The sequence below is a fragment of the Panthera uncia genome (assembly GCF_023721935.1).
Source record: "Panthera uncia isolate 11264 chromosome B3 unlocalized genomic scaffold, Puncia_PCG_1.0 HiC_scaffold_1, whole genome shotgun sequence".
Lineage (NCBI taxonomy): Eukaryota > Metazoa > Chordata > Mammalia > Carnivora > Felidae > Panthera > Panthera uncia.
In genome coordinates this window covers 71,333,242-71,355,955 of record NW_026057582.1, presented here as the reverse complement: position 1 = coordinate 71,355,955, position 22,714 = coordinate 71,333,242, and the positions used below count along the sequence as shown (strand labels likewise).

Genomic DNA, 22,714 nt, shown 5'->3' with positions numbered 1-22,714 from the left:
ACTCATCCTGGTTCCCAGATGGCTAGGGGGTGACCTACATTTTCAGCCTAATCCCCTAACACCTCTTAGAGCTCTTATCCCTGAGTAGAAGTTGGAACAGGGATACTAGGAATTAGCTAAGGAGGTGTTTAAACCTGTCTGAAGCTGTTTAAAACAAGGTGTGTACTAGAATAGAACTTTATTCCCTACCTGGTGAGGATACCCAAATGTTCCTGTGGGGTTCACAAGTCCTCTGTCCCAAGTCAGAGATCTGGGTGTCCATCAGCCCTAAAGATCATCAGTTATAAAAATTAACACGGTCCCAGTCTTAGGTGTTGGGTGAAAAGCTGATAGGTTCAGGTGGCCTAAAACAATGGTTCTCAAAGTCTGGGCCCCAACCAGCAGCATTACCTGGGAACTTGCTAGAAATGCATATTCTCTGGCCTCACCTCAAACCTACTGAATCAGAAACTCTGGGCTTGGGACTCCCCCACCCTCAAAAATCTGTGTGTTAATAAGCCTTTAGGCAACTTTGATGAACACTGAAGTTTGAGAACCACTGGTCTACAGAATACCTACAGTCAATTCAGCTTCCCTGTGTGTGTGCATGGTCTCTCCCATCATGCTCTGTACGCACATATAAGAAGATCTAGATCAGATGACATCATTCTTTTCCCACATGTGTTCTGCATTTCGTGGAGCAGAGACCACGGTCGTTATTCAAGTAGTAAGGCTTCTCAGTGTGATTGCCTGGATCCAGTTGTGTTTGCAGAAGAACAGAGCCTAGGAACAAGGCCACTTAATGGGAATGGGGATCATAGAGACCAGGGAATCTTGCGTACATGTCCATGGAATGTGGCTTTGAGGCACATAGCCAGGAAAGAGACCCCAGAACTTCCTGTGCTGCAGAAAGAATAGGAAGTGTTGAGTGCAGCCCCTTTCTCATGCCTGGTCTGGCCAGACACTTGCCCCCGAGCAGCTGTCAGGTCTGTGCTGATCTTCTTGTTTACTGGAAGGCTCAAAGGAAAGGTTTGGGGGAGGGGGTGGCTAAGCTGCTAACGGGCTAAAAGAGTCAGACTAAACAAGCTCAGGCAAGCTGAGCCGCTCAGGGCTCAGACCAGGTGCCACTGACTAGGGAAAGGAGTCCGGGAAGTGAGGGCTAGGCCAGAGGAAATGGGCAAGGGCACAGAGACGAGAGGATGCGGCAGCCAGTGGGGACCCAAGAGGTAGTTAATGGGCCCCCTTGGTGGGGGTGGAACCAGGGCCTGGGAGATGCATATTGAGACTGACTGGCTCGAGGACATCTGGGGACCGGGAAATGAGAGCGAAAAGATGAAGGCAGGTGGACTTCAGAAATGACAGAACAAAGGGAGGCAAGAAGGCTTAGCTGAGGGGGCAGTAGGTATAGACCTGGGATGGAAGGCAGAACAAGTCGGTGGCTCCCCACAGATTTGTACAAAAGGAGTTGGAGGGATGTAGGCACATGGAAGAGGTGGGCAAAGGGCCATGACAAACTAAAAGAGAAAGGAGGTCTTCTGGAGAGCACCAAGAAGGGAGTAGGGGTAAAAAGAGAGGTGGTAGGAACAAGGGACCAGAAGAACAAAAGCAGTAGAAGGAAGGGATAGAGGAAAGTAAGACTGGGGCCCAAGAATTAGAAACAGATGCAGAGGAACAGACAGATAGATGGTCAGGCCATAGAGGAAACACAGCGGGCTGTGGGATGTTGGACAATGGGGGAGAAGGGCCAGGCAGATAAAGGGCCGGGAGAATGGGGATACAAAATGAGAGGGAAGGGAGGAGACGGAGTCAGTAATTCAGGGTGCCATCACTATCTCCTCTGTCCTGCACTCCCATATTTGTCCCATATTTGGAGCCCATAATTCCCTGTAAGCCCTAGAAGTTCTGGCCTTTGGTGTCCAGATCTTCGGTAATGGATCCAAATCTTCAAACCTCTTCCTGGCCTGCCTGGTATGTTCATTTGACAAGTGTTTATTAAGCACCAGGCACTGTGCTAGGCTTTAGCGATACCTCGGTACATCAGACTGACACCAGCCCTGCCTTTGTGGAGCATACAGACTGATGAAACAGAGAAGCATCAATTTATTGCCCTTAGGCCCAGGCAAGAGTAGCCCCTGCCCTAAGCCCTGTGCTTTTGGAAGACTCCATTCTGGCTCTCCTCTGGCTGTGTCCCACCCCATGGGGTGAGCAGTTCAGGCCTCCTCTGCCCACACCCAACCCCATTCTGGACCACACTCCAGATACCCAGGAATTCCCTGTCCAAAGGGCTCCAAGCCCACTTCTAGGCCCACATGGACCTCTACCCCAGGTAGGCCCTTCCGGAAGTGGACCACACTACAGTACACACATCCCTAGACCCAAAAGCCGGCTAAGGGTGACTATTTATAGGAGGTCATGGACAGAATTGGGATGTGTAGACAGGGAGGTCCATAGGTATGCACGTGAGGCCCCTCACAGGACAAGACAGTGTCAGGGGTGGGAAGAGAAGAGGGCCCAAAGGCCAGTGGCCCAGTGCATCCTCTCCCCATACCACCCACCACATTCTGCTGCAGAATCCCAAGGACTCCAAATAAAATCCAAATCTGAATTCAATTTTGAACCAAATTCCAGGCCATCATGTACATATTATCAAGGGAGAAGAATAGAACATATTTTATTTAATAGTTTGTTAGCATGAGTTCTACATTTTAAATATTTAAAACACAAGGTTTGTGACCCTCTGTTTGTACTCTTGCCCCAGGCCCCACATATGTTAGGCAGGAGCCTATGTGAAAATAAACTATTATAACTGAGGTGAGTCCTATGAAGGAGAAGGGCAGGCACTATGAAATTGTATTTCATGAAGACCTAATCTAATGAGGGGCAGCATTGCGGGGACAGCTTGCCTAAGGAAGACACATTAAACTGAGACCAGCCAGGTGAGTAAGAAGTGACCATGTGCAGGGGGTATGGAGAAGGTGGGGATTCCAAGCTGCAAGAACAATATATGTAAAGGCTCAGGCAGGAAGGAGACATGAGTACAAAACAAACAGACAAAAAGACCAATATAGCCAGAGAGTAGAAGAAGCCAAGGAAGTGGGAAGAATGGTGGTAGGTGACAGTGGCAATGTCAGCAGGGGCCAGATCCAGCACAGCCTCATGGTCCAAGGTTAGGATTTGGTCTTTATTCGAAGAACAGTGAGAAGTTACTAAAGAATTTTTGGCAGGGCCATGATGAGACCAGATTTTGTTTGGAAAGATCACTTTGGATCTAGAAGGCAAAATGGAATCAGAGTGGGATTAGGGGGCTAATGCAGTATCCACGTTGAGTTTGGGGGATATCTTAAGCTGGAAACAAACTCTGAGATGGAAACCTGTATACAGGTGGTTCACCAAGGAGGATTTTCAAAAGGAGTGAGAGGGCACCTGGGTGGCGCAGTCGGTTAAGCGTCCAACTTCAGCCAGGTCACGATCTCGCGGTCCGTGAGTTCGAGTCCCGCGTCAGGCTCTGGGCTGATGGCTCGGAGCCTGGAGCCTGTTTCCGATTCTGTGTCTCCCTCTCTCTCTGCCCCTCCCCCGTTCATGCTCTGTCTCTCTCTGTCCCAAAAATAAATTAAAAACGTTGAAAATAAAAAATTAAAAAAAAAAAAAAAAACAAAAGGAGTGAGAAAAGCAGGACTGGGCAGGAGGAAAAGTGGAAATACACTGCATTAGAACAGAGACTTCAGCCGATCCCACAGGAGCTCTGGAGCTCAGATGCACCAAATTGAGGAAAGGGGATCAGGCTTTGTACCCTTGCGTCAATCAGTCACTGGATACACACTGCCCCAGGAAAGGGGTATTGTGTTTGGTGACACCACTCCCTTCAGCCACAGGTAGGTCTCAGGGAAGTATTCAGCTGTGAGCCATTAGCAGCCACCACTCCGAGGCTGGGACAATGAAAACCTGGATCCTGAAGCAGGGATCTAGGCAACACACCATAGCATCCACTACAGGAGCTCGGGAAGGTGTCCAAGGGCCAGACCCAGAGGGCCTTGGGAAGAAAATGCAGACCAGGTCAAGGCTGGTCACACCCTGCCCCCTGGTGGTGTGCTTCGAACACTGGGCCAGCTGGTAGACCTGGGAGGCTGGGCGGAGGGCCAGGGAACTGAATAAAAGTGTAGCAAATAAATGAATAAAGGGAATCGAGACTACAAGGAAATCCTCATGGGAGCCCCTTAAGCTAAGAAAGGACACAATGGGGGAGAAGTGTTCAGAAACATGAGACTTGTTTATTCTTCTTTCAAACAGCATTTATTAGCTGACCAAATAAGGCCAAATTAAGATAAAATAACAACAAGACTAAAATTTGGGCCCTCCTTTCAAGGAGCTAACACTTAAGTGAGGATTATAAAGATACAAAAACAACTATAATAAAGTGTGATAAGTTCAAAAATATAGGTATGTAGGGGCGCCTGAGAGGCTCAGTCAATTGAGCATCCAACTTTGGCTCAGCTCATGATCTCATGGTTCATGGGTTCAAGCCCGATACGGGCTCTGTGCTGACAGCTCAGAGCCTGGAGCCTGCTTCAGACTCTGTGTCTCCCTCTCTCTCTGCCCCTCCCCCACTCGTCCTCTGTCTCCCAAAAATAAATAAAAACATTTATATATATATATATATATATATATATATATATATATATATGTACACAGTATAAAACCAACACGGATGAGATAGATGTTAATTCTAAGAATCAAACGGACTTCACAAAGGAGGTGATGTTTAATTTAAGTCTGAAGAGCAGAAAAGGTTCATAGAAGTGCTCTGGAAACTGCAGTTTGGTGTATAGGAGAGAAGGTGGCAGGGATAAAGGTTGGATAAATAGGAGTCAGATTATAAAGGACATCAGTTGCCATGTGGTAGGGAGCCTTGAGGGATTTTAAGTCTGAGTGATATGATCTCATTTTCTTTTAATGATAAATCAAGGGAACAGTATAGGATTGGAGGGGGGGAAATAACTTAGTAATTAGAGTCAGAAAGGTTTGGATTCAGATTTCATTTCTCCTGCTGACCAGCTATATAACTTTGAGCAAATGACTTAACCTCTCTAAGCCTCAGTGTCCACATCTGTAAAATAGGATGGTTGTGAATCTGAATGAAATAATGCATGTAAAGCTGCTGGCACAGAGCCCAGCCTAGTGTCCACACAATAAAAATTACCCCTCTCTCTCTTAACTCATCAAAGTGAACTTCTGTGCAGAGTTGGAGGGTAGCTTGGTGGGAGGGAGAAGGAGTGGCATTTGGAATGGTGGCAGCCCAAGAGGTGGCTTGGAAGATATCACTTGAAGCCAGGTGAGAGGTAAGTCCTGAACTAAGGCAGTGGCCATGGGGATATACACAGATTTGAGAGCTAATTATGAAGTACAAATCCAAAGGTCCTAGCATCTGATTGGCTATGGAAGAGAAGAAAGGAATAGCCTAGACTGATTCAGGTTCCTCTGGAGCAGCTGCCTAGATGCTGGTGCTATTCACTGAGATAGGGAACCATGAGAGCAGGTACAGCATTAGGGAAGAGATGATGACCTTCAGTAGATCCATGCTGCGACCAGCATGCACACCTTTAGGCCCAAAGGGTTGCCAAAGAGGCAGTTGTCTGAAGTGGAATAGGTGTGGACAGAGTTTGAATGTAGGAACTGGAGGAAAGAATCCAAACACATACACATAAGGTTGAGTCCAGGATGGAGCCTGGGTGGAAGAGATAGAGAGCCAATAGCAAGCCCAAGGCTTGAGGCCAGCTCTCCTTTTCCCACTATGTTTTAGCACAGAACTTTGAGAAACCTGAGAATCAGCATTGTTTCTGTTGCAAATGGCAGAAATCCACTTAAAATTAGCTTGAGCGAGAGAAGAAATTAAGAAATTTGTTGAGTCCTATAATAAAAATCAGGAATCTGTAGCTCTCCATCCCTCTGCTGCTTCCTTTGGGCTGGCTTTCATTGAGGGCAGGTTCCTGCTTTGCAGTGCCGAGCTGATACCCTGCAGCTCTATGCTTATATCCCACCAGCTCAGCAAATCCAGCAGAAAGAGCTCATTTTGAAAGTCTACAGAAAAAGCTCCAGAGAGGGATCTCATGCCCATCCCTAAACATTCCCAATTGCTGTGGCCAAAGTGAGGAAGACACAAATTGGTCAAACTGAGAGCCTACCCACAGGAGACCTATATGATTGCCTCCATGGACTGAGGAGGTAGTTCCGTAAAGGAACATCAGGGTGATATTACCAGAAAGGGGGAGTGGATGCTGGGCAGGTGCCTACTACAGGCATGTTGAGTCTCGGGTACTATGGCATTTGGGGTGGTACCCAATGGTATCAAGTTGAAGAGAGATGTCTGGATGGAGACATAACTTGACAAATTACCTGAGGACTTTATGGTGGTGGTTGGGTGGGACAGACTAGTTCTTCAGGGGAATGTGGAAAGAATAGCCAGGGCAGAGGCCCAAATTAGAGACTCTGGGGTAGAGAGACGCCATCATTTTATGGGAAGGCAGAAGAGAACCCTCATCAGGGGGAGAAGAAACAGGTATTTAGGAGGTGGGGACCAAGAAAACGTTAGCTTTGGGACCCTGGAAAACAGAAAAACATGGGTCTTACGGTGTCCAGTCCCCAGGAGAAGAGAAAAGACAATGCCCAACCCTCGGTTTCTGGACTCCCAGCCTCCGTGGGCCCTCGCCCCGGCTTCCCCCCTCGTTCCTAGCTTGTTTGCCACCCCGTTGTCTCCCAGTCGCTATCTCTCGGTAGCAAGAGTCCTCAAAGTTACATCATGTGCAGGGGGCGAGGCGGAGCGGGGGGCGGAGCCTCGCGGAGGCGGGGAGCCGAGTAGGGGGCCCAGCTGTCCAATGAGAGAGATGGGTGTGGGGGCTAGGATGCTGGGGGAGGGGAGGCGTCTGGTCCGGCCGGGGCCTGGTGCCCTGGGGGAGCGGCTGTGTGGCTAGGGCATAGAGAGGGTCGCGCGGGCCCAGCGAGGTTCCGCCCCTGCGCCCTCCCGCCCGCCTCCTTTTTAAGCGCCTCCCGCCCAGCCTTCGCTCCCGCTCGCTTAGCAGCGCACCCTCTTTCCCCGCCTATCTCCCCGGCTCCGCTCGGTTCTCGTGGCCACCCCGCAGCCCCAGGTGCCATGGCTGCTGTGTACCGCCCCGGCCTGCGGTGAGTGAGCCCTAGCCCGGGGCCGACCCGCACCTTCCGCCGCGCTCGCCCCCTCGGGGCTGCCAATGGCGCTCTCCTGCCCGCCAGCCTCCGCCGGCTTTCTCAGCCGAGGAGGAGGCGGGCCCGGGGCGAATGTGTCTCCATCCCCAACCTCTCTGGCCCGTGTCTCGCGGGAGATCTGGGGCGGCCGCCGCCGCTCCGAGTCTCTCCGCTTCCGTCCCCTCCTCCCCCGTCCCTGCTTTGCTGATCTCTGACCGCGCCGTCTCGATCTGCCACTCACAACTTCCTCCCCTCCTCGCTCGCCCCCACAGAGCCCTGTCTCCTCGTCTTCTCCTTTTCTTTAAGATGTAACTCTTGTGCCCCAGTTGCGATTAGAAGCGCGGTAGGACCCTGGGGTCAAGGGTGCATGAACCCCTGGGGGATTGAGCTCAGAACTCCCCAAAGAAGGCAGAAGGTAAACCTCCATTTCCGACCTCCCGCGAACTGGAACCTGGAGGGAAGCCTGGCGCAGCCAAGGGACCTGCGGCCAGGGGAAAGAGGGAAACAAGGTGGAGGAGGGGGACAAGTTGCCTTCAATTCTAATAGGTTGGCTTCGCCTCTGTCTGGGACGGAAGCTCCTAGGCCCTGCTCCCTTTTCACAGCTTCCTGTCGTTCCTCTGTGGCCTCCCTTCTCCCCAGCATGTGTCCCAAAGTCTGAGCTAACCCCCAAGTCTCTCCCACAGCTGGTTCCTCTTGGCCAGCCCATGTGGGTGGCCTCTGGAGCAGAGGAAAAGGAGAGGGTCCCACTGGTGGAGAGTCAGAGAGGATCACCAGAGACTTCCTGAGCCAGGCCCCCTGCGGGGAGAGGGTCTGTCTTTCAAATTAATGCCAGGTCCCAGGAGTCCTCTTCCTCTGCCCCTGAGGCCACACTGGGTTTGAATCCTGCCAGCCCAGGTCCACTCTAGCCAGGTTCCAACTCCCATATCCATGGTCTGAGCTGTCTCCCTTCCCCAGGCTTACAGCCTAAGTTTAACTGAGCTTTCTGCAGTCTGATGTTACCACCTACCACCAACACCCAAAACTCTCTAGGCATTTGACCTCTAAGGGGAGGAACAGGGGCATGCAGTCTGATGTGTGGAGCAGTTTCTGGTGGGCGAGGCCCTGGCATCAGAGAAGGGCAACTTCCCTCTCTTGGCCTTTGCTCTCTCTGGGTCACTCCACCCTGGGTCCGGGCCAATCAGAGCAGACCCTGCTTCTCCCTCTCCCAGGGGTGTGAAGGGACAGAGAACAGGGACCCTGCCCTCATGGGAATGGGCATGTACCCCAGCCATTGACATTCCCCAACAGTCAGCCTTCCACCCAGCTCAAAGATACCTACCCAATAGTAATATCTTATGCAACCCTTGTTGGCCCAGGTGGGCAGCCCTAGCTCTGATGCCTGGAACCCCAATACCCAGTTACCAACTCTCTGTGCAAGAGCCCTAATCTGGAAACCTGGGACTGTACCATCTCAAAGACTGGGTCCTTTGCTGAGGCTTTCACAGTCTTATACACACCAGAAGAAAAAAGTAAAAGCAGCTGCTTTTTTAACTTATAAAAACTATACTTAAGAATGGAAAGAACAGGGATGAGGGCTTTAACTACCAGACCCATGAAGCTGTCACCAGGGCACAGTTTATCGACACTGGGTCATAGGGCACCTCCTCATTTCCAACCTTGACCAGACAGAGTTAAACGTGGGCATGGGTTAAGACTGCAATAACCTCAGCATGCCGACATATACCCTCCACGCCACCAGGCATGTGCCTTTATGCTCCTTTGGCAATATTTGTCCCTTGCTGACAAGAAAACACCCTCACTGAGACTCATGGAGGCCACAAGGTACACGTGGCCTGAACCCGTCCCACACACCTACTCTCACCTGCTCTTCAAGGTGCCTGCACCAAGACCTGTTTTAGCATGCTCCATGGCAGCCCAAGCTTTCTGTCCCCTTGACTTGCCCATCTTCCATGAGAACACCCAGCCCATTACCTATTTCTTGTCGCAGGCTTAGCTGGCCTGGGCTGAGCCCCTGGGGCTGGTCATCATGGCGCAGCATCCAGACCCTACGAGTACTCAGTGGAGATCTGAGCCAGCTGCCCGCTGGAGTTCGAGACTTTGTGGAGCGCAGTGCCCGCCTGTGCCAACCAGAGGGCATCCACATCTGTGATGGCACCGAGGCTGAGAACACTGCCACACTGGCCCTGCTGGAAAAGCAGGGACTTATCCGAAAGCTCCCCAAGTACAACAACTGGTAAGCCCTGAGCCCCGTGACCCATGGGATGGGAACAGCTTATTGGACAGAGGCCACGTTGGGTTTACCAAGACAAACATCAAATTTAACTAGACCATCCCAATGGAATGAGCAAGAATGGGAGCTCTGGGGGAAACAGAATTAGGAATTAGTGGGATTGGTCTATATTTTTTATGTTAAGGAAAGAAGCTAATACAAATAAAAACCTTTGCTTTTTTTTTTTTCCCCTCTTCCAAGTTCAGAGTTTTTGCCGAGGGCAGAGGCCTTTAGAAGGCTGGGCCAAAGGAACTACCCCTTAGATGGGACAAAATCTGGAGCAAGCAACTGAGGTGCAAATGGATGGGCAAAAATAAGACCCACAAAAGACATAGAGTCAAAGTTGGACTTGAAAGATTGGGTCTGGGGATGAGGGAGATCATCTGGCCACGTCTTCCTGATAATCCTTTCTCCCCCAGCTGGCTGGCCCGCACAGACCCCAAGGATGTGGCACGAGTAGAGAGCAAGACAGTGATTGTAACTCCTTCTCAACGGGACACAGTGCCCCTCCCGGCTGGTGGGGCCCGTGGGCAGCTAGGCAACTGGATGTCCCCAGCTGAGTTCCAGCAAGCTGTGGATGAGAGGTTTCCAGGCTGCATGCAGGGTAACCGGGGCAGGGACACAGAAGCAGGGGCACTGAAGATATTAACAGGTTAGAACCCTTCATCCTGGTGGTATTTTTCCTCCATAGGCCGAACCATGTATGTGCTTCCATTCAGCATGGGTCCCGTGGGCTCCCCACTGTCCCGAATCGGAGTGCAGCTCACTGATTCGGCCTACGTGGTGGCAAGCATGCGCATCATGACCCGGCTGGGGACGCCTGTGCTTCAGGCCCTGGGAGATGGCAACTTTGTCAAGTGTCTGCACTCTGTGGGCCAGCCCCTGACTGGGCAAGGTGAGCGCCTACCCTGCCTAGGGGAGGCCACAGAGACCTGCTTGCATTCAGAGGAAACCCTCAATCCTACCCATCTGAATTAGTGAAACACCTCATTCCCAAAATCTAAAGCAGCAGTCTGGGCTGGGGCAATGCTGTGTTGGCAGAGCAATTTGCACAAGATTGAAAAAAGTCACTTATCCATGTCATGTCCCAGAACAGGGACGTAGGAGCTGATAGATACTGGGGGTGTGGGGGGGTGGTAAGCTACTCATTGGCACCACCACCGCTCCTCAGTGTCTCTCCTGCCAATCCCAATACCCTCCAGCTCCTAATGCCCCAGTTCCTCATGCCCCTACCAACAGCCGGCCCCATGACCCCATAACCCCATTGTCCCCAGGGGAGCCGGTGAGCCATTGGCCATGCAACCCAGAGAAAACCCTGATTGGCCACGTGCCTGACCAGAGAGAGATCGTCTCCTTCGGCAGCGGCTATGGCGGCAACTCCTTGCTGGGCAAGAAGTGCTTTGCCCTTCGCATCGCCTCTCGGCTGGCCCGGGATGAGGGCTGGCTGGCGGAGCACATGCTGGTGAGGGCCTGGTGAGGACCTAGGCAGCTGCAGGGAGCAGGGCAGGAGTGGGGCCTGGCTGGTCAGCCTCACCTCCCCACCGCCAGGTGCCGGGCCGGTTGGGAGGGACTCTGCCCAAATGACCAAAGCTTTGGCCCCAGGCTGCTGACCATTGAGGGGGCTTCAACTTGCTGCCACACCAGCCCTGTGGCAAGGTGGTGCACCTGTTTAGGCAATAATTATTTGTCCTCCCTGTTAACCCCTAGCTGTCCTTTCTGTGCAGACCATAACTGACCTCCTCTTTGTTCCCTCCCTCCTCGACACGCAGATCCTGGGTATCACCAACCCCGCAGGAAAGAAGCGCTATGTGGCAGCCGCCTTCCCCAGCGCCTGCGGCAAGACTAACCTGGCCATGATGCGGCCAGCACTGCCAGGCTGGAAAGTGGAGTGTGTGGGGGATGACATTGCCTGGATGAGGTTTGACAGTGACGGTGAGAGGCCCATGGATCATACTCAGTTCTGGCTCATACCAGAGCATAGGAGTCTCCCCTTCACTGCTCATGGTGGACCCTGCCCTATACCTCCTGGCAGTCTACCCACCCTAGAGACAGAAGGGCTTTCTCCATAAGATCTGGGGGCCAGCTCAGGGCAAGAGGGAACAGAATAGGACCTTCCATGGACGCACCTCTCAACTCTTACTGGTTGATCCTTCCTTTCCTTCACTTCTGCTCCTGACAGGTCGACTCCGGGCCATCAACCCTGAGAATGGCTTCTTCGGCGTGGCCCCTGGCACCTCTGCCACCACTAATCCCAATGCCATGGCCACAATCCAGAGTAACACTCTTTTCACCAATGTGGCTGAGACCAGTGATGGTGGAGTGTACTGGGAGGGCATTGACCAGCCTCTTCTACCTGGTGTCACTGTGACCTCCTGGCTGGGAAAACCCTGGAAACCTGGTATGTATGATGGGGGAGTCGTGATACAGCCCCTAGGGCTCAGCACCTTGATGATGTAAAAGGCTTCTCCACAACCTGTGGCTGTCCTCCAGGACCTCTGGGAGTCACAGGAAATTATAAATATTCCCGGTTTCTAACCCCAGGTGAGATCTCAGGTCAAGTCCCAACTCCAGGTATTGGCTTTGGGACCTGGCTAAGCTGCTTACCCTCATGAACTTCAATTGCCCCATCAGCTAAATGGAGGCAGTTACCAAAGTACCTATCTTGGCTGTTGGAGAGTTAAATTAAATAATGCATGCAGGAGTGCCATTGGTTAAGCGTCCGTGTCTTGATTTCGGCTCAGGTCATGATCTCACAGATCGTGAGTTTGAGCCCCTACTTGGGATTCTCTCTCCTCCCTCTCTCTCTGCCCCTTTCCCCCTCAAACTAAATAAATAAACTTTAAGAAATAATAATGCATGCAAAGTGTTCAGCATAGTGCTGAATACATAGCAAATTTCCGATAAAAGTAAGCTGGAGCTTTTTTTTAAGTTTATTTGAGAGAGAGAGAGAGAGAGAACAAGTGGGGAAGCACTGAAGCACAGACCCCAAAGCAGGGCTCGAACTCACAAACCCTGAGATCATGACCTGAGCTGAAATCAAGAGTCAGACACTTAACTGAACCACCCAGGTGCTCTTGGAATTTTTTTAAAAAGGAAAGGGAAGGACTGTTTTGAAAATTTTTACACAAGGACTTGGGCTCAAAGCATAGTCCACAAAGTTTGACCCATTAGGGAGGAGGAAGCCTGCCCCTCCCCCTGCCACTTGGCTCCCACCATCCCTTGTATAATAATTATTGTCTAAAGGTCAGCGTTGTTACCCTCACCCTTCTCTATCCCTCTAACACGCACACCCAAATCCTTCCAGGCGAAATCAGACCAGCTCTTTAGCCTCTTCTAACAGCTAGTTTCTCAACCCTGTCATCGCCCCTGGTGCCTAGCAGCCCTGCCCCTCCCCCAACCCTGCACTCTGGACCTTCTGCAGTTAGCCCAGAGACCTAAGAATGGAAGCAAAGAAGGGCATGCTGGGGAGGGTGGCCTTGTGGTCACTGAAGCCTACATTCACGTCTTCCGGACTGACCAAGCATTCTCCCTCCTTATCTAATCACCCCTTGCTTTCTCCACCACCATCATTAAGCCCTCCTTGGCCTTCCCACCCAACTGAGAAACCCAAGAAACTTTCATACTTCCCCGCAGGCTAGTTCCCCAACCCTTTCATCATCTCTAGATTTACAGGTATAACTAGGGCATGTTGTGCCCAGCTGCTATTCCCAGAATAATACCCTGTGCCAGGGTCCTAAATTGGGGGCTGCTGGAAGTGCAAGAGGCTCTTATATGCAAGTGGAAGCAGGCGCTGGGCAGGGGCGGGGGGCGCGGCAGGGAGAGATGGGCTGGCTGTACAACTCCCTTGCCCCCCTTCCCAGGTCTAACCAGCAACCTCCAGCAGAGAAGCTACTGTGTCCATTTAGGACCCCCTGGTGGTGCTTTATACACATGCCACTGACTTGGTCCCATTCTCTCCCTAGGGACCAAATGTCCTATGCTCCTCAGGTTTCACCTGCCCAGGTTATATGTGAGGTCTTCAAGACATATTGTTCCCTCTGGGTCTAAGGAGACCCAGGGAAATCACCAAAATTCTTCTAGCTTCAAAATCAATTGCTGTTTACATTTTGAAAGCTCAGAAGACCCCATCTTCCTCTATTTGCTGATGGAAAGTCAATTGTCTGAAGTACTCATTGACAGCCTCAGTTTTTGCTTTAGGTTTGAATGTTTGTTTAAATAATAATCCCACAGTGGGGCGCCTGGGTGGTTCAGCTGGTTGGGTGACCAACTTCAGCTCAGGTCATGATCTCACAGTTCGTGGGTTTGAACCTCGCATCAGGCTCTGTGCTGACAGCTCAGAGCCTGGAGCCTGCTTCAGAGTCTGTGTCTCCCCCTCTCTCTGCCCCTCCCCTGCTCACGCTCTGTGTCTCTGTCTCTCAATAATAAATAAACATTAAAAAAATTTTTTTTAATCCCATATATAAATCATTTCTGGGATAAAATTTCTGCGAAAACCTTATGCCAAGATCTAAGCCCATTCTCTTGAGCACTGGACAATGCCAAGTAGCTACAGCTTGGCATAGACAGTAGTGTCCTGCTAAACCCCAATTCCTTGCCCATTCTTTCTCACATAGCACAGCTGGTAGCACCATTATGGATAAATAACCTGATCTTTTGGGAAAGATGTCCTGGCTCCCTTCTCCCTGCTCCTTACCACACAAGGTTGCAGGGAGTTGACGCAAACAGAAATTTTGCAAGAGTGCATGCAAATATATGTGTGTGTTGGGGGTGGAAAAGCCCTTGGAACTGAAAGTATTTGTATTTCCCCTGCCAGGAGACAAGGAGCCCTGTGCACATCCCAACTCTCGCTTTTGTGCCCCGGCTCGCCAGTGCCCCATCATGGACCCAGACTGGGAGGCCCCTGAGGGTGTCCCCATTGATGCCATCATCTTTGGAGGCCGCAGACCCAAAGGTAAGCATTGTGTGGGCTCCATGCCTTCTTGGTAAAAGGTCTGTTTCTATCTCAGGGCCCACCTCCCTCTTATACTTAAAGCTCAGCCTAGATTGCCAACTGTAGCTGTCTATCTCTAGAGCTGTCCCCTGGAGAATGCAAAATATGGGGAGGCATGGGGTTTGAAAATGGGAAAGCAGAGATACTAGGAGAGAGAGACCAGGAATCAAGATCACCAGGAGGGATGTGGTGAGGGCCCACAGACAAAAGCTGCCTGTGACCCTGTTCAATGGTGTTCTAGGAGTACCCTTGGTATATGAGGCCTTCAACTGGCGCCACGGGGTGTTTGTAGGCAGTGCTATGCGCTCTGAGTCCACTGCTGCGGCTGAACACAAAGGTGAGTGCCATCCCTATACACCCACATGGCTGCTTCTCTCCCTTTCTGAGCCAGACCTTTCTCCCTTCCTCCTGCCTGCCCTTTCCACGGGTCTCTTTTCCCAATCCCTTCTCTTCACCCCACTCTGAGGATCTTCTGGAGCCACCAACATTTCCCAACTTCCTCCAGCTGGATGCAGGGTGCCCTTCTCTTCTCCAGTTAGGAGGAAGATTCCTTACCCATCCTGCTCCCCTCCCCAGGGAAGGTCATCATGCACGACCCATTTGCCATGCGGCCCTTTTTTGGCTACAACTTTGGGCGCTACCTAGAACACTGGCTGAGCATGGAGGAGCGCAAGGGGGCCCGGCTACCCCGCATCTTCCACGTCAACTGGTTCCGGCGGGATGAGGCGGGCCACTTCCTGTGGCCAGGCTTTGGAGAGAATGCTCGGGTGCTAGACTGGATCTGCCGGCGGCTAGAGGGGGAGGACAGTGCCCGAGAGACGCCCATCGGGCTGGTGCCAAAGGAAAGTGCCTTGGATCTCAGTGGTCTGGGAGCCATAGATACCACACAGCTATTCTCACTCCCCAAGGACTTCTGGGAACAGGAGGTGCGTGACATTCGGAGCTACCTGACAGAGCAAGTCAATCAGGATCTGCCCAAGGAGGTGTTGGCTGAACTGGAGGCCCTGGAGGGACGTGTGCGCAGAATGTGACCTGAGGCTCCAGGCTAGTAGGAGAACACAGCACCCCCCCATCTGTCCTGGCCGCCATCTAGGGATAGGAGAGCCACCAGGCTTGCAGAAAGTATGAGCAATTGGATAGAACTAACATCTGGGTGCCATGAGACCAGGCCACAGGCCTTCTCCAACATGCTAATAATAAGAGATGCTCATTTACTTTACACAACTTTTGTGCTGTTTCGTTCCTGCCTGTCTTCACAGGCTTCTCTCTAACACCAATTTCATAGACTTCTTGCAGCTCTCCAAGCAGCCAGCACCCTGGTGCAGCCTGGCCTGGCGCAGCCCGGTGATTTCCAGGACCTCTCTCACAGGCAGCGCTACCACTGGGCCATATAAGTGGGAATTTCTGGGAGAAGGCGCATCTGCTGTGTGTCCCCAGTTCTTAAAAAGACAGGGCCCTCTACCAGCTACTCCATATAGCCTCCAGGCCTTAAATTTCTGACCTCCCACTTGGAGACCAGAAGCCTCTATAGTCCCATCCCCAGTGAAGCAGTTCCATTGTCAGTCATCAAACCTGTTCTTCTTCCTGCTTGACCTGACACTGGGACTCCAAAGCATTCATGAAAGCTCATTCAATATTAAGAGAGCTAACACTTATAGTACCTTCTGTGTGCCAGGTACTGTTCTGAGCACGTTACAAAACAACCCTTTGAAGCAAGTACCACATTACAGATGAAGAAACAAAGGCATACAGAGGTCAAGTAATTGCCCAAGCCCACACAGCAAACAGGAGAACCAAGGATAAACAATAACCGCATAGACATCTCTCATAGCAGCATAGACTGGAGAACTATAAGGATTTTAGATGTCCCCTACTCCATGCTTCTCAGACTTAAAAGTGCATATGAATCACCTGGGGATCTTGATAAAATGCTCATTCAGCAGGTCTGGAGTGGCCAGGAGATTATTTTTCTTACACGCTCCTAATTGATGTTGATGCTGCTGGTCCAGGGACCATAGTTTAAGTAGCAAGGCCTTGGCCTAAATCCTCAGAAATCAGCTTTATAGGAAGACCACAAAGGGAGCGATGATCCTCCATAAATCAGGGGCGCTGGCTGAGGGATAACTTCACCTCTGATCTGAATCAGGCTGAGGGCATGTATAAACAGACTGGTAGGATGGAAGTCCACACCCAGAAAATGAGAATAAACTCCAACAAATAAAATGGAGTTTCTGGGAATTGCTGCAAAAGAAAAAACTGGAGGAGGAAACACCAAGTGTTTCATAGAGAACAGCCAATAACCAGCTATCATGTGTAAGCAGAGAAGCAGCTAAGGTCAGAGTGGATCACGTGTTAATGTATAGTTAGTAATGGAGTCTATTACACTTAAAAATATACAGCCAAATCTTCAGCTTCATCAATGGCATGCGATACCTGAGAAAATGATCAGAGGCGGTACAACAGAGATGTTAGGCACACGGTAGAGTCAGGTGCCTCTGGGTTTCTTCATCTCTAAAACCGGGATGTGCCTGCACCTCGGTGTTGTTAGAAGGATTAAAGGTCAGTGGAGCCAGCACTCAGAACTGTTCCTGGCATGGAGTAACCACTGACTGTATGTTAGCTGCTCTCACCTTTCCACTCTATATTGATTAGAGTGTGCCCTGTAAGCCTATGTCATATATTGCTGATGCTACAGTTTAAGAGGAGAGTGAGCAATGTAAATAAAATTTAGAGGAGAAAGAAAATTGGTTTGGAAATAAGTCCCTCCATGAAAGAGGCAGGGAACTGGGGTTCCAGAGCCCTCCAGGTATCTAAATGCCCAGTGATTTAAAGGTATTAGCCTTAAAAATTATTTTGACAATTAGAATAAAATTAGGCTACATGCCCTGCAGAGAAATGATAAAATGTAGTTAACACACTTTTAATTTTTTTTTAAGTTTATTTTGAGAGAGGGAGAGACGGGCAGAGAGAAAGGGAGAGAGAATCCCAAGCCAGCTCCACACTAAGCACAGAGACCAATGCCAGGGCTCCATCTCACTGAACTGTGAGGTTACGACCTGAGCCAAAATCAAGAGTTCGACGCTTAACCGACTGAGCCACTAAGGTGTCCCTAACACATTTTAGTTAATCTTTTTATTTTACTTTAAGTTTTTTATTTATTTAAGTAATGTCTACAGCCACCATGGCGCTTGAATTCACAACCCCAAGATCGAGTCGCATGCTCTTATGACTGAGCCAGCCAGGCATCCCTCATCTTTTTATTTTATGTTAAAACACAGATACAGAAAACCATGAAAAACAAAGATATAGCTTAATAAACTAACAGAAAGTGAACACTTGTAAACCATCATCCAGAGAAAAAAAACAGAACTTTGCAGACACCCAAAGCCCAGCCACCCCATCCCTACATTCTTCACCTTCATCATAGCCCCTCCTTCCTGGCATAGATGGATATTGTGATGCATGATAATTATGTCCTTTAAGTTTATTTTTGTAGTTTTATCACCCAAGTGTGGATCTGTAGACATTATGGTTCAGCTTTGCCCATTTTTAAGAATTTCATATGCCTTTTAAGTCTCAATCTATAAGTTCCCCCTCCATTCCTTTCTTTTCCCTTAATTTAATCATTGAAGCATCCAGACCTAGATGCTTAATGCCTAGATTCATTAATTTACCAGGAATTTCAAGACAGCTATATTCAAACTGTCATAATTGTTGGAAGTTTTACAAAAGGACACTCCCTTTATATTCTATTTCATTACCTCCAGGTATAGTTTATAGAGAAGCAACAAAGTAACGGATTCTTTTCCTTTATTTACCATCTCCAAAATGATTTAATTTTCTATCATTCTGCAAAAGGGCAAACAATTAGTTACTTACACACACACATACACCATTATGAACTCATGGATTTAAACATACTTAATGTTTATGAAGTTACCCTTTTATTTATTTTTTTTAAGCTTTATTTATTTTTGAGGGAGAGAGAGAGAGAGAAAGAGCGTGAGCGGGGGAGGAACAGAGTGAGAGGGAGACACAGAATTTGAAGCAGGCTCCAGGCTCTGAGCTGTCAGCACAGAGCCCGACACAGGGCTCAAACTCATGAACCGCAAGATCATGACCTGAGCCAAAAGTGGACACTTAACCGACTGAGCCACCCAGACGCCCCAATGAAGTTACCCTTTTAGTGCTCAAATTATCCCATCTTTGGCCATGAGAACTTGGCTCCTGAGTCCTTTTTTTTTTTTTAAGTTTATTTATTTTTGAGAGAGAGCAAGTGGGGGATGGGCAGAGAGAAGAGGCCAACACAGGGCTCAAATCCATGAACCGTGAAATCATGACCTGAGCCAAAATCAAGAGTTGGACGCTTAACCGACCAAGCCACTGAGTCCTTTTGACATTACCCTGATAGTGTTTGCTGGCTTCTTGCTATCTGGTAAGATAAGCTGTTCCGTGTTTGTCTCGTACATTTTCTGCCCCAGACCTGGAATCAGCCATTTCTTTAAGCTCTGGTGGCTTTCCATGGGAAATGGCATTTTAAGATCTACTACTGGATTGGTCATTGTTTCTAGACCTTTTCAACAGATATAGTAAGATAAAACACTTCATGAGTTCATACTGATAGTTCCTATTCAAATTCCTGGCTAAAGAAAGGGTTTTTAGCTTCTGTATCACATCTGTACCTCCTCTCTGGCACACAAAAATTTCTGATTCTCAAGGTCACAGGACATGAGAGTATTAGAAATCCCATAGTTACTCAATTGCTTTTTGGTCAACAGAATTTAAATCCTAGGTAAATTAACGTACTTCCCCTTTCCTTCTACACAGAATGCTACAAGAAGATAATGTAATCAGTCGCTTCGGAAGACAACTTTCCCTTGTGTAGCCCAGAGCTGTACACGTGTCCGAGAAACTCTGCAGTTGCCAGCCTGCAAGGTGGGGTGGGGGAGAGGAAGGCCAGGATTAGCCAGAAAAGAAAAATCTGCTCCCCCTCTCTCCTCTCTAGCCCAGCCTGCCCTCTAGTGGGGATGCTAATGAACAGGAAATAGCACAAGGCAGGTCCCAAAGAAAGTCAATTAGCTGACATTTACTTAGCAATCACTAGAACAAGTCCTAAAATGGGTGCTGAAGGTAGAAAAGTTCTCTGTGGCATTAAGCGGCTTCAAGTGTGGCTGGGAAAACACGAAGCTGCCCAATGAAAAGCACTTCACAAAATGTCACCAAGCAACATACCAAATTTCAAAATCATGAGAGGGAAGGCCAATAGTTTCTCAAAATGACTTAATTATGAAATGGTATATTTCTTTCAATGGAACACATAGTATATCCTAAGACATAAATGTCCATATACATTTAAAAAGTATTATAAGGGGCACCTGGATGGCTCAGTCAGTTGAGCCTCCAACTCTTTGATTTTGGTTCAGGTCATGATCACAGGGTCATAGGGTAGAGCCTTGAGTCCAGCTCCCACTGAGCGTGGTGCCTGCCTAAGATTCTCTCTTTCCCTCTGCCCCTCTCCCCCACTCGCACGCTCTCTCTAAAATAAAAAATAAAAGTATTATAAGTCACAAGTAACAATTACATTCAAAAGCTTAATACTTACATACAAAAATCAATCAGTTGGGGCACCTGGGTGGCTCAGTTGGTTATGGTTTTGGCTCAGGTCATGATCTCACGGTTTGTGAAGTCCAGCCTTCCAGCCGTGTCAAGGTCTGTGCTGACAGCACCAAGTCTTCTCGAGATTCTGTCTCCCTCTCTCTGCCCCTCCCCCACTCAGGCGCCCGCACGAGCTCTCTCTCTCTCCAAATAAACTAAAAAAAATCTATCAATGGATCCAGAGATAAAATCCTATATCCTTTAGTATTTGACTTAATTTTTTTAACGTTTGTTTATTTTTGAGAGAGAGAGCACGAGCGGGGGAGGGGCAGAGAGAGGGGGAGACACAGAATTTGAAGCAGGCTCCAGGCTCTGAGCTGTCAGTACAGAGCCAGATGCAGGGCTCGAACTCAGGAACTGTGGCATCATGATCTGAGCCAAAGTCGGACACTTAACTGACTGAGCCACCCAGGCGCCCCTTGACTTTTTTAAAGATTTATTTATTTTATTTATGTAATCTCTACACCCAATGTGGGGTTTGAACTCACAACCCCAAGATCAAGACTCACATGCTCTTCTGACTGAGCCAGCCAGGCACCTCTGACTTAATGTTAAGACTCAGTTTGGCCACAGAATCTCAGATTTTTTTAAATGTTTATTTATTAAAAATTTTCTTTTTATATTGTTTATTTATCTTCAAGACAGAGCGAGAGACAGAGCTCTAGCAGGGGAGGGGCAGAGAGGGAGGGAGACACAGAATCTGAAGCAGGCTCCATGCTCCGAGCTGTCAGCACAGAGCCCAACGTGGGGCTCGAACTCAAGAACCGCGAGATTATGACCTGAGCTGAAGTTGGATGCTCAACTGACTGAGCCACTCAGGCGCCCCTATTTATTTTTGAGAGAGAAAGAAAGCACAGGGGAGGGGCAGAGAGAAAAGGAGATAGAGGATCCAAAGCAGGCTCTGTGCTGACAGCAGAGCCCAATGAAGAGCTCAAACTCGGGAGCCACAAGGTCATGACCTGACCTGAAGTCAGCCACTTAACCAACTGAGCCACCCAGGCACCCCTCAAATTTTGTTTTTAATATTTAACATGACTTTTAATGTTTTGTTCAATAATGTACAAGTTCTGTATTAAAAAAATTTTTTAATGTTTATTTTTGAGAGAGAGACAAAGTGCCCCACAGTTAGGTTTTTTTAAAAGATGGTATTCCAAGGCACCTGGGTGGCTCAGTTGGTGAAGCATCAACTTTGACTCCGATAATGACCTCTGAGTCCATGGGTTCCAGCCCTGATTTGGGCTCTGTGCTGATAGCTCAGGGCCTGGAACCTGCTTTGGATTCTTTGTCTCCCTCTCTCTCTGCCCCTCCCTCCCTCTAAAAAATAAACATTAAAAAAAAAAAAAAAAAAAACCACAAACCTGGGGCACCTGGGTGGCTCGAGCATCTGACTTTGGCTCAGGTCATGATCTCATGGTTGGTGGGTTCGAGCCCCACATCATCAGCCTGTCAGCACAGAGCCCACTTTTGGATCCTCTGTCCTCCTTTCTCTGCCCCTCCCCACTTGCACTTTGCCAAAAAAAAAAAAAAAAAATTAAAAAAACACTTAACCATATAACTTGGACAATTTCCCATAGCAAAAAAAAAAAAAAAAAAGACTACATCATTTTAATGACTACCTGATATTTCTGTGTCTACCACATGGAGCATAATTTGCTTAACCAATATACTCCCATATTACAGTATATTTAGAATATTTTGTTTCCAGTGTTTTACTATTATCATTAATTGATGTGTTGAACATATCCTTTTTTAAATTAATTTATTTTTGAGAGAGAGCAAGCAAAGAGGGGAGGAGCAGAGAGAGGGAGAGAGAGAATCCCAAGCAGGGTCCATGTCAGCACAGAGCCCAAAGTGGGGGGCCGAAATCAAGAGTACAGACTCAGAGCGCCTGGGTGGCTCAGTTCGTTAAGCATCTGGCTTCGGCTCAGGTCATGATCTCACAGTTTGTGGGTTTGAGCCCTGCATGGGGCTCTGTGCTGGTTCTGTGTCTCCTGCTCTCTCTGCCCCTCCCCTGCTCATGCTCTGTCTCTGTCTTTCAAAAGTAAATAAATGTTTAAAAAAATTTTTTAAAAGAGTACGGACTCTTTTTTTTTTAATGTTTATTTTTGAGAGAGACAGAGTGTGAGCAGGGGAGGGGCAGAGAGAGACAGAATCAGAAGAAGGCTCCGGGCTCTGAACTGTCAGCACAGAGCCAGATGCAAGGCTCAAACCCACGGATGGGAGATCATGACCTGAGCCAGAAGTCCTTTGCTTAACCAACTGAGCCACCCAAGTGCCCCAAGAGTATGGACTTAACTGATTGAGCCACCCAGGCGGCCCAAACATAAATCTTTTTTTTTTTTTTTTAATTTTTTTTTTCAACGTTTTTTATTTATTTTTTTTGGGGGGACAGAGAGAGACAGAGCATGAACGGGGGAGGGGCAGAGAGAGAGGGAGACACAGAATCGGAAACAGGCTCCAGGCTCCGAGCCATCAGCCCAGAGCCTGACGCGGGGCTCGAACTCACGGACCGCGAGATCATGACCTGAGCCGAAGTCGGAGGCTTAACCGACTGCGCCACCCAGGCGCCCCCCCAAACATAAATCTTAAGGCTAGATTTAGCATATAGG

The 22,714-nt window shown here is 49.1% G+C and overlaps 2 protein-coding genes across 2 annotated transcripts in view; one reads left to right on the top strand and one right to left on the bottom strand.

The window, feature by feature from the left end:
• The window catches only part of NRL (neural retina leucine zipper), a 30,187-nt gene that overhangs the window by 5,677 nt on the left and 1,796 nt on the right, over positions 1 to 22,714 (bottom strand). The gene's annotated exons all lie outside the window — the stretch shown is intronic.
• PCK2 (phosphoenolpyruvate carboxykinase 2, mitochondrial) lies at positions 6,957 to 15,666 on the top strand. Its single transcript, XM_049613058.1, has 10 exons — positions 6,957 to 7,152; positions 9,179 to 9,424; positions 9,880 to 10,064; positions 10,152 to 10,355; positions 10,735 to 10,922; positions 11,230 to 11,392; positions 11,640 to 11,858; positions 14,274 to 14,411; positions 14,692 to 14,787; positions 15,027 to 15,666. The coding sequence occupies exons 1-10, from the start codon at positions 7,124 to 7,126 to the stop codon at positions 15,479 to 15,481; spliced, it is 1,923 nt and encodes a 640-aa protein (XP_049469015.1). The 5' UTR covers positions 6,957 to 7,123; the 3' UTR covers positions 15,482 to 15,666.

Excerpts from the sequence above, each read along its gene's own strand:
- PCK2 (XM_049613058.1), top strand. The coding sequence starts at position 7,124 with ATGGCTGCTGTGTACCGCCCCGGCCTGCG. Across the intron at positions 10,065-10,151 it reads GTTTCCAGGCTGCATGCAGG|GCCGAACCATGTATGTGCTT; the intron begins GTAACCGGGGCA and ends TTTCCTCCATAG. Across the intron at positions 14,788-15,026 it reads TGCTGCGGCTGAACACAAAG|GGAAGGTCATCATGCACGAC; the intron begins GTGAGTGCCATC and ends TCCCCTCCCCAG.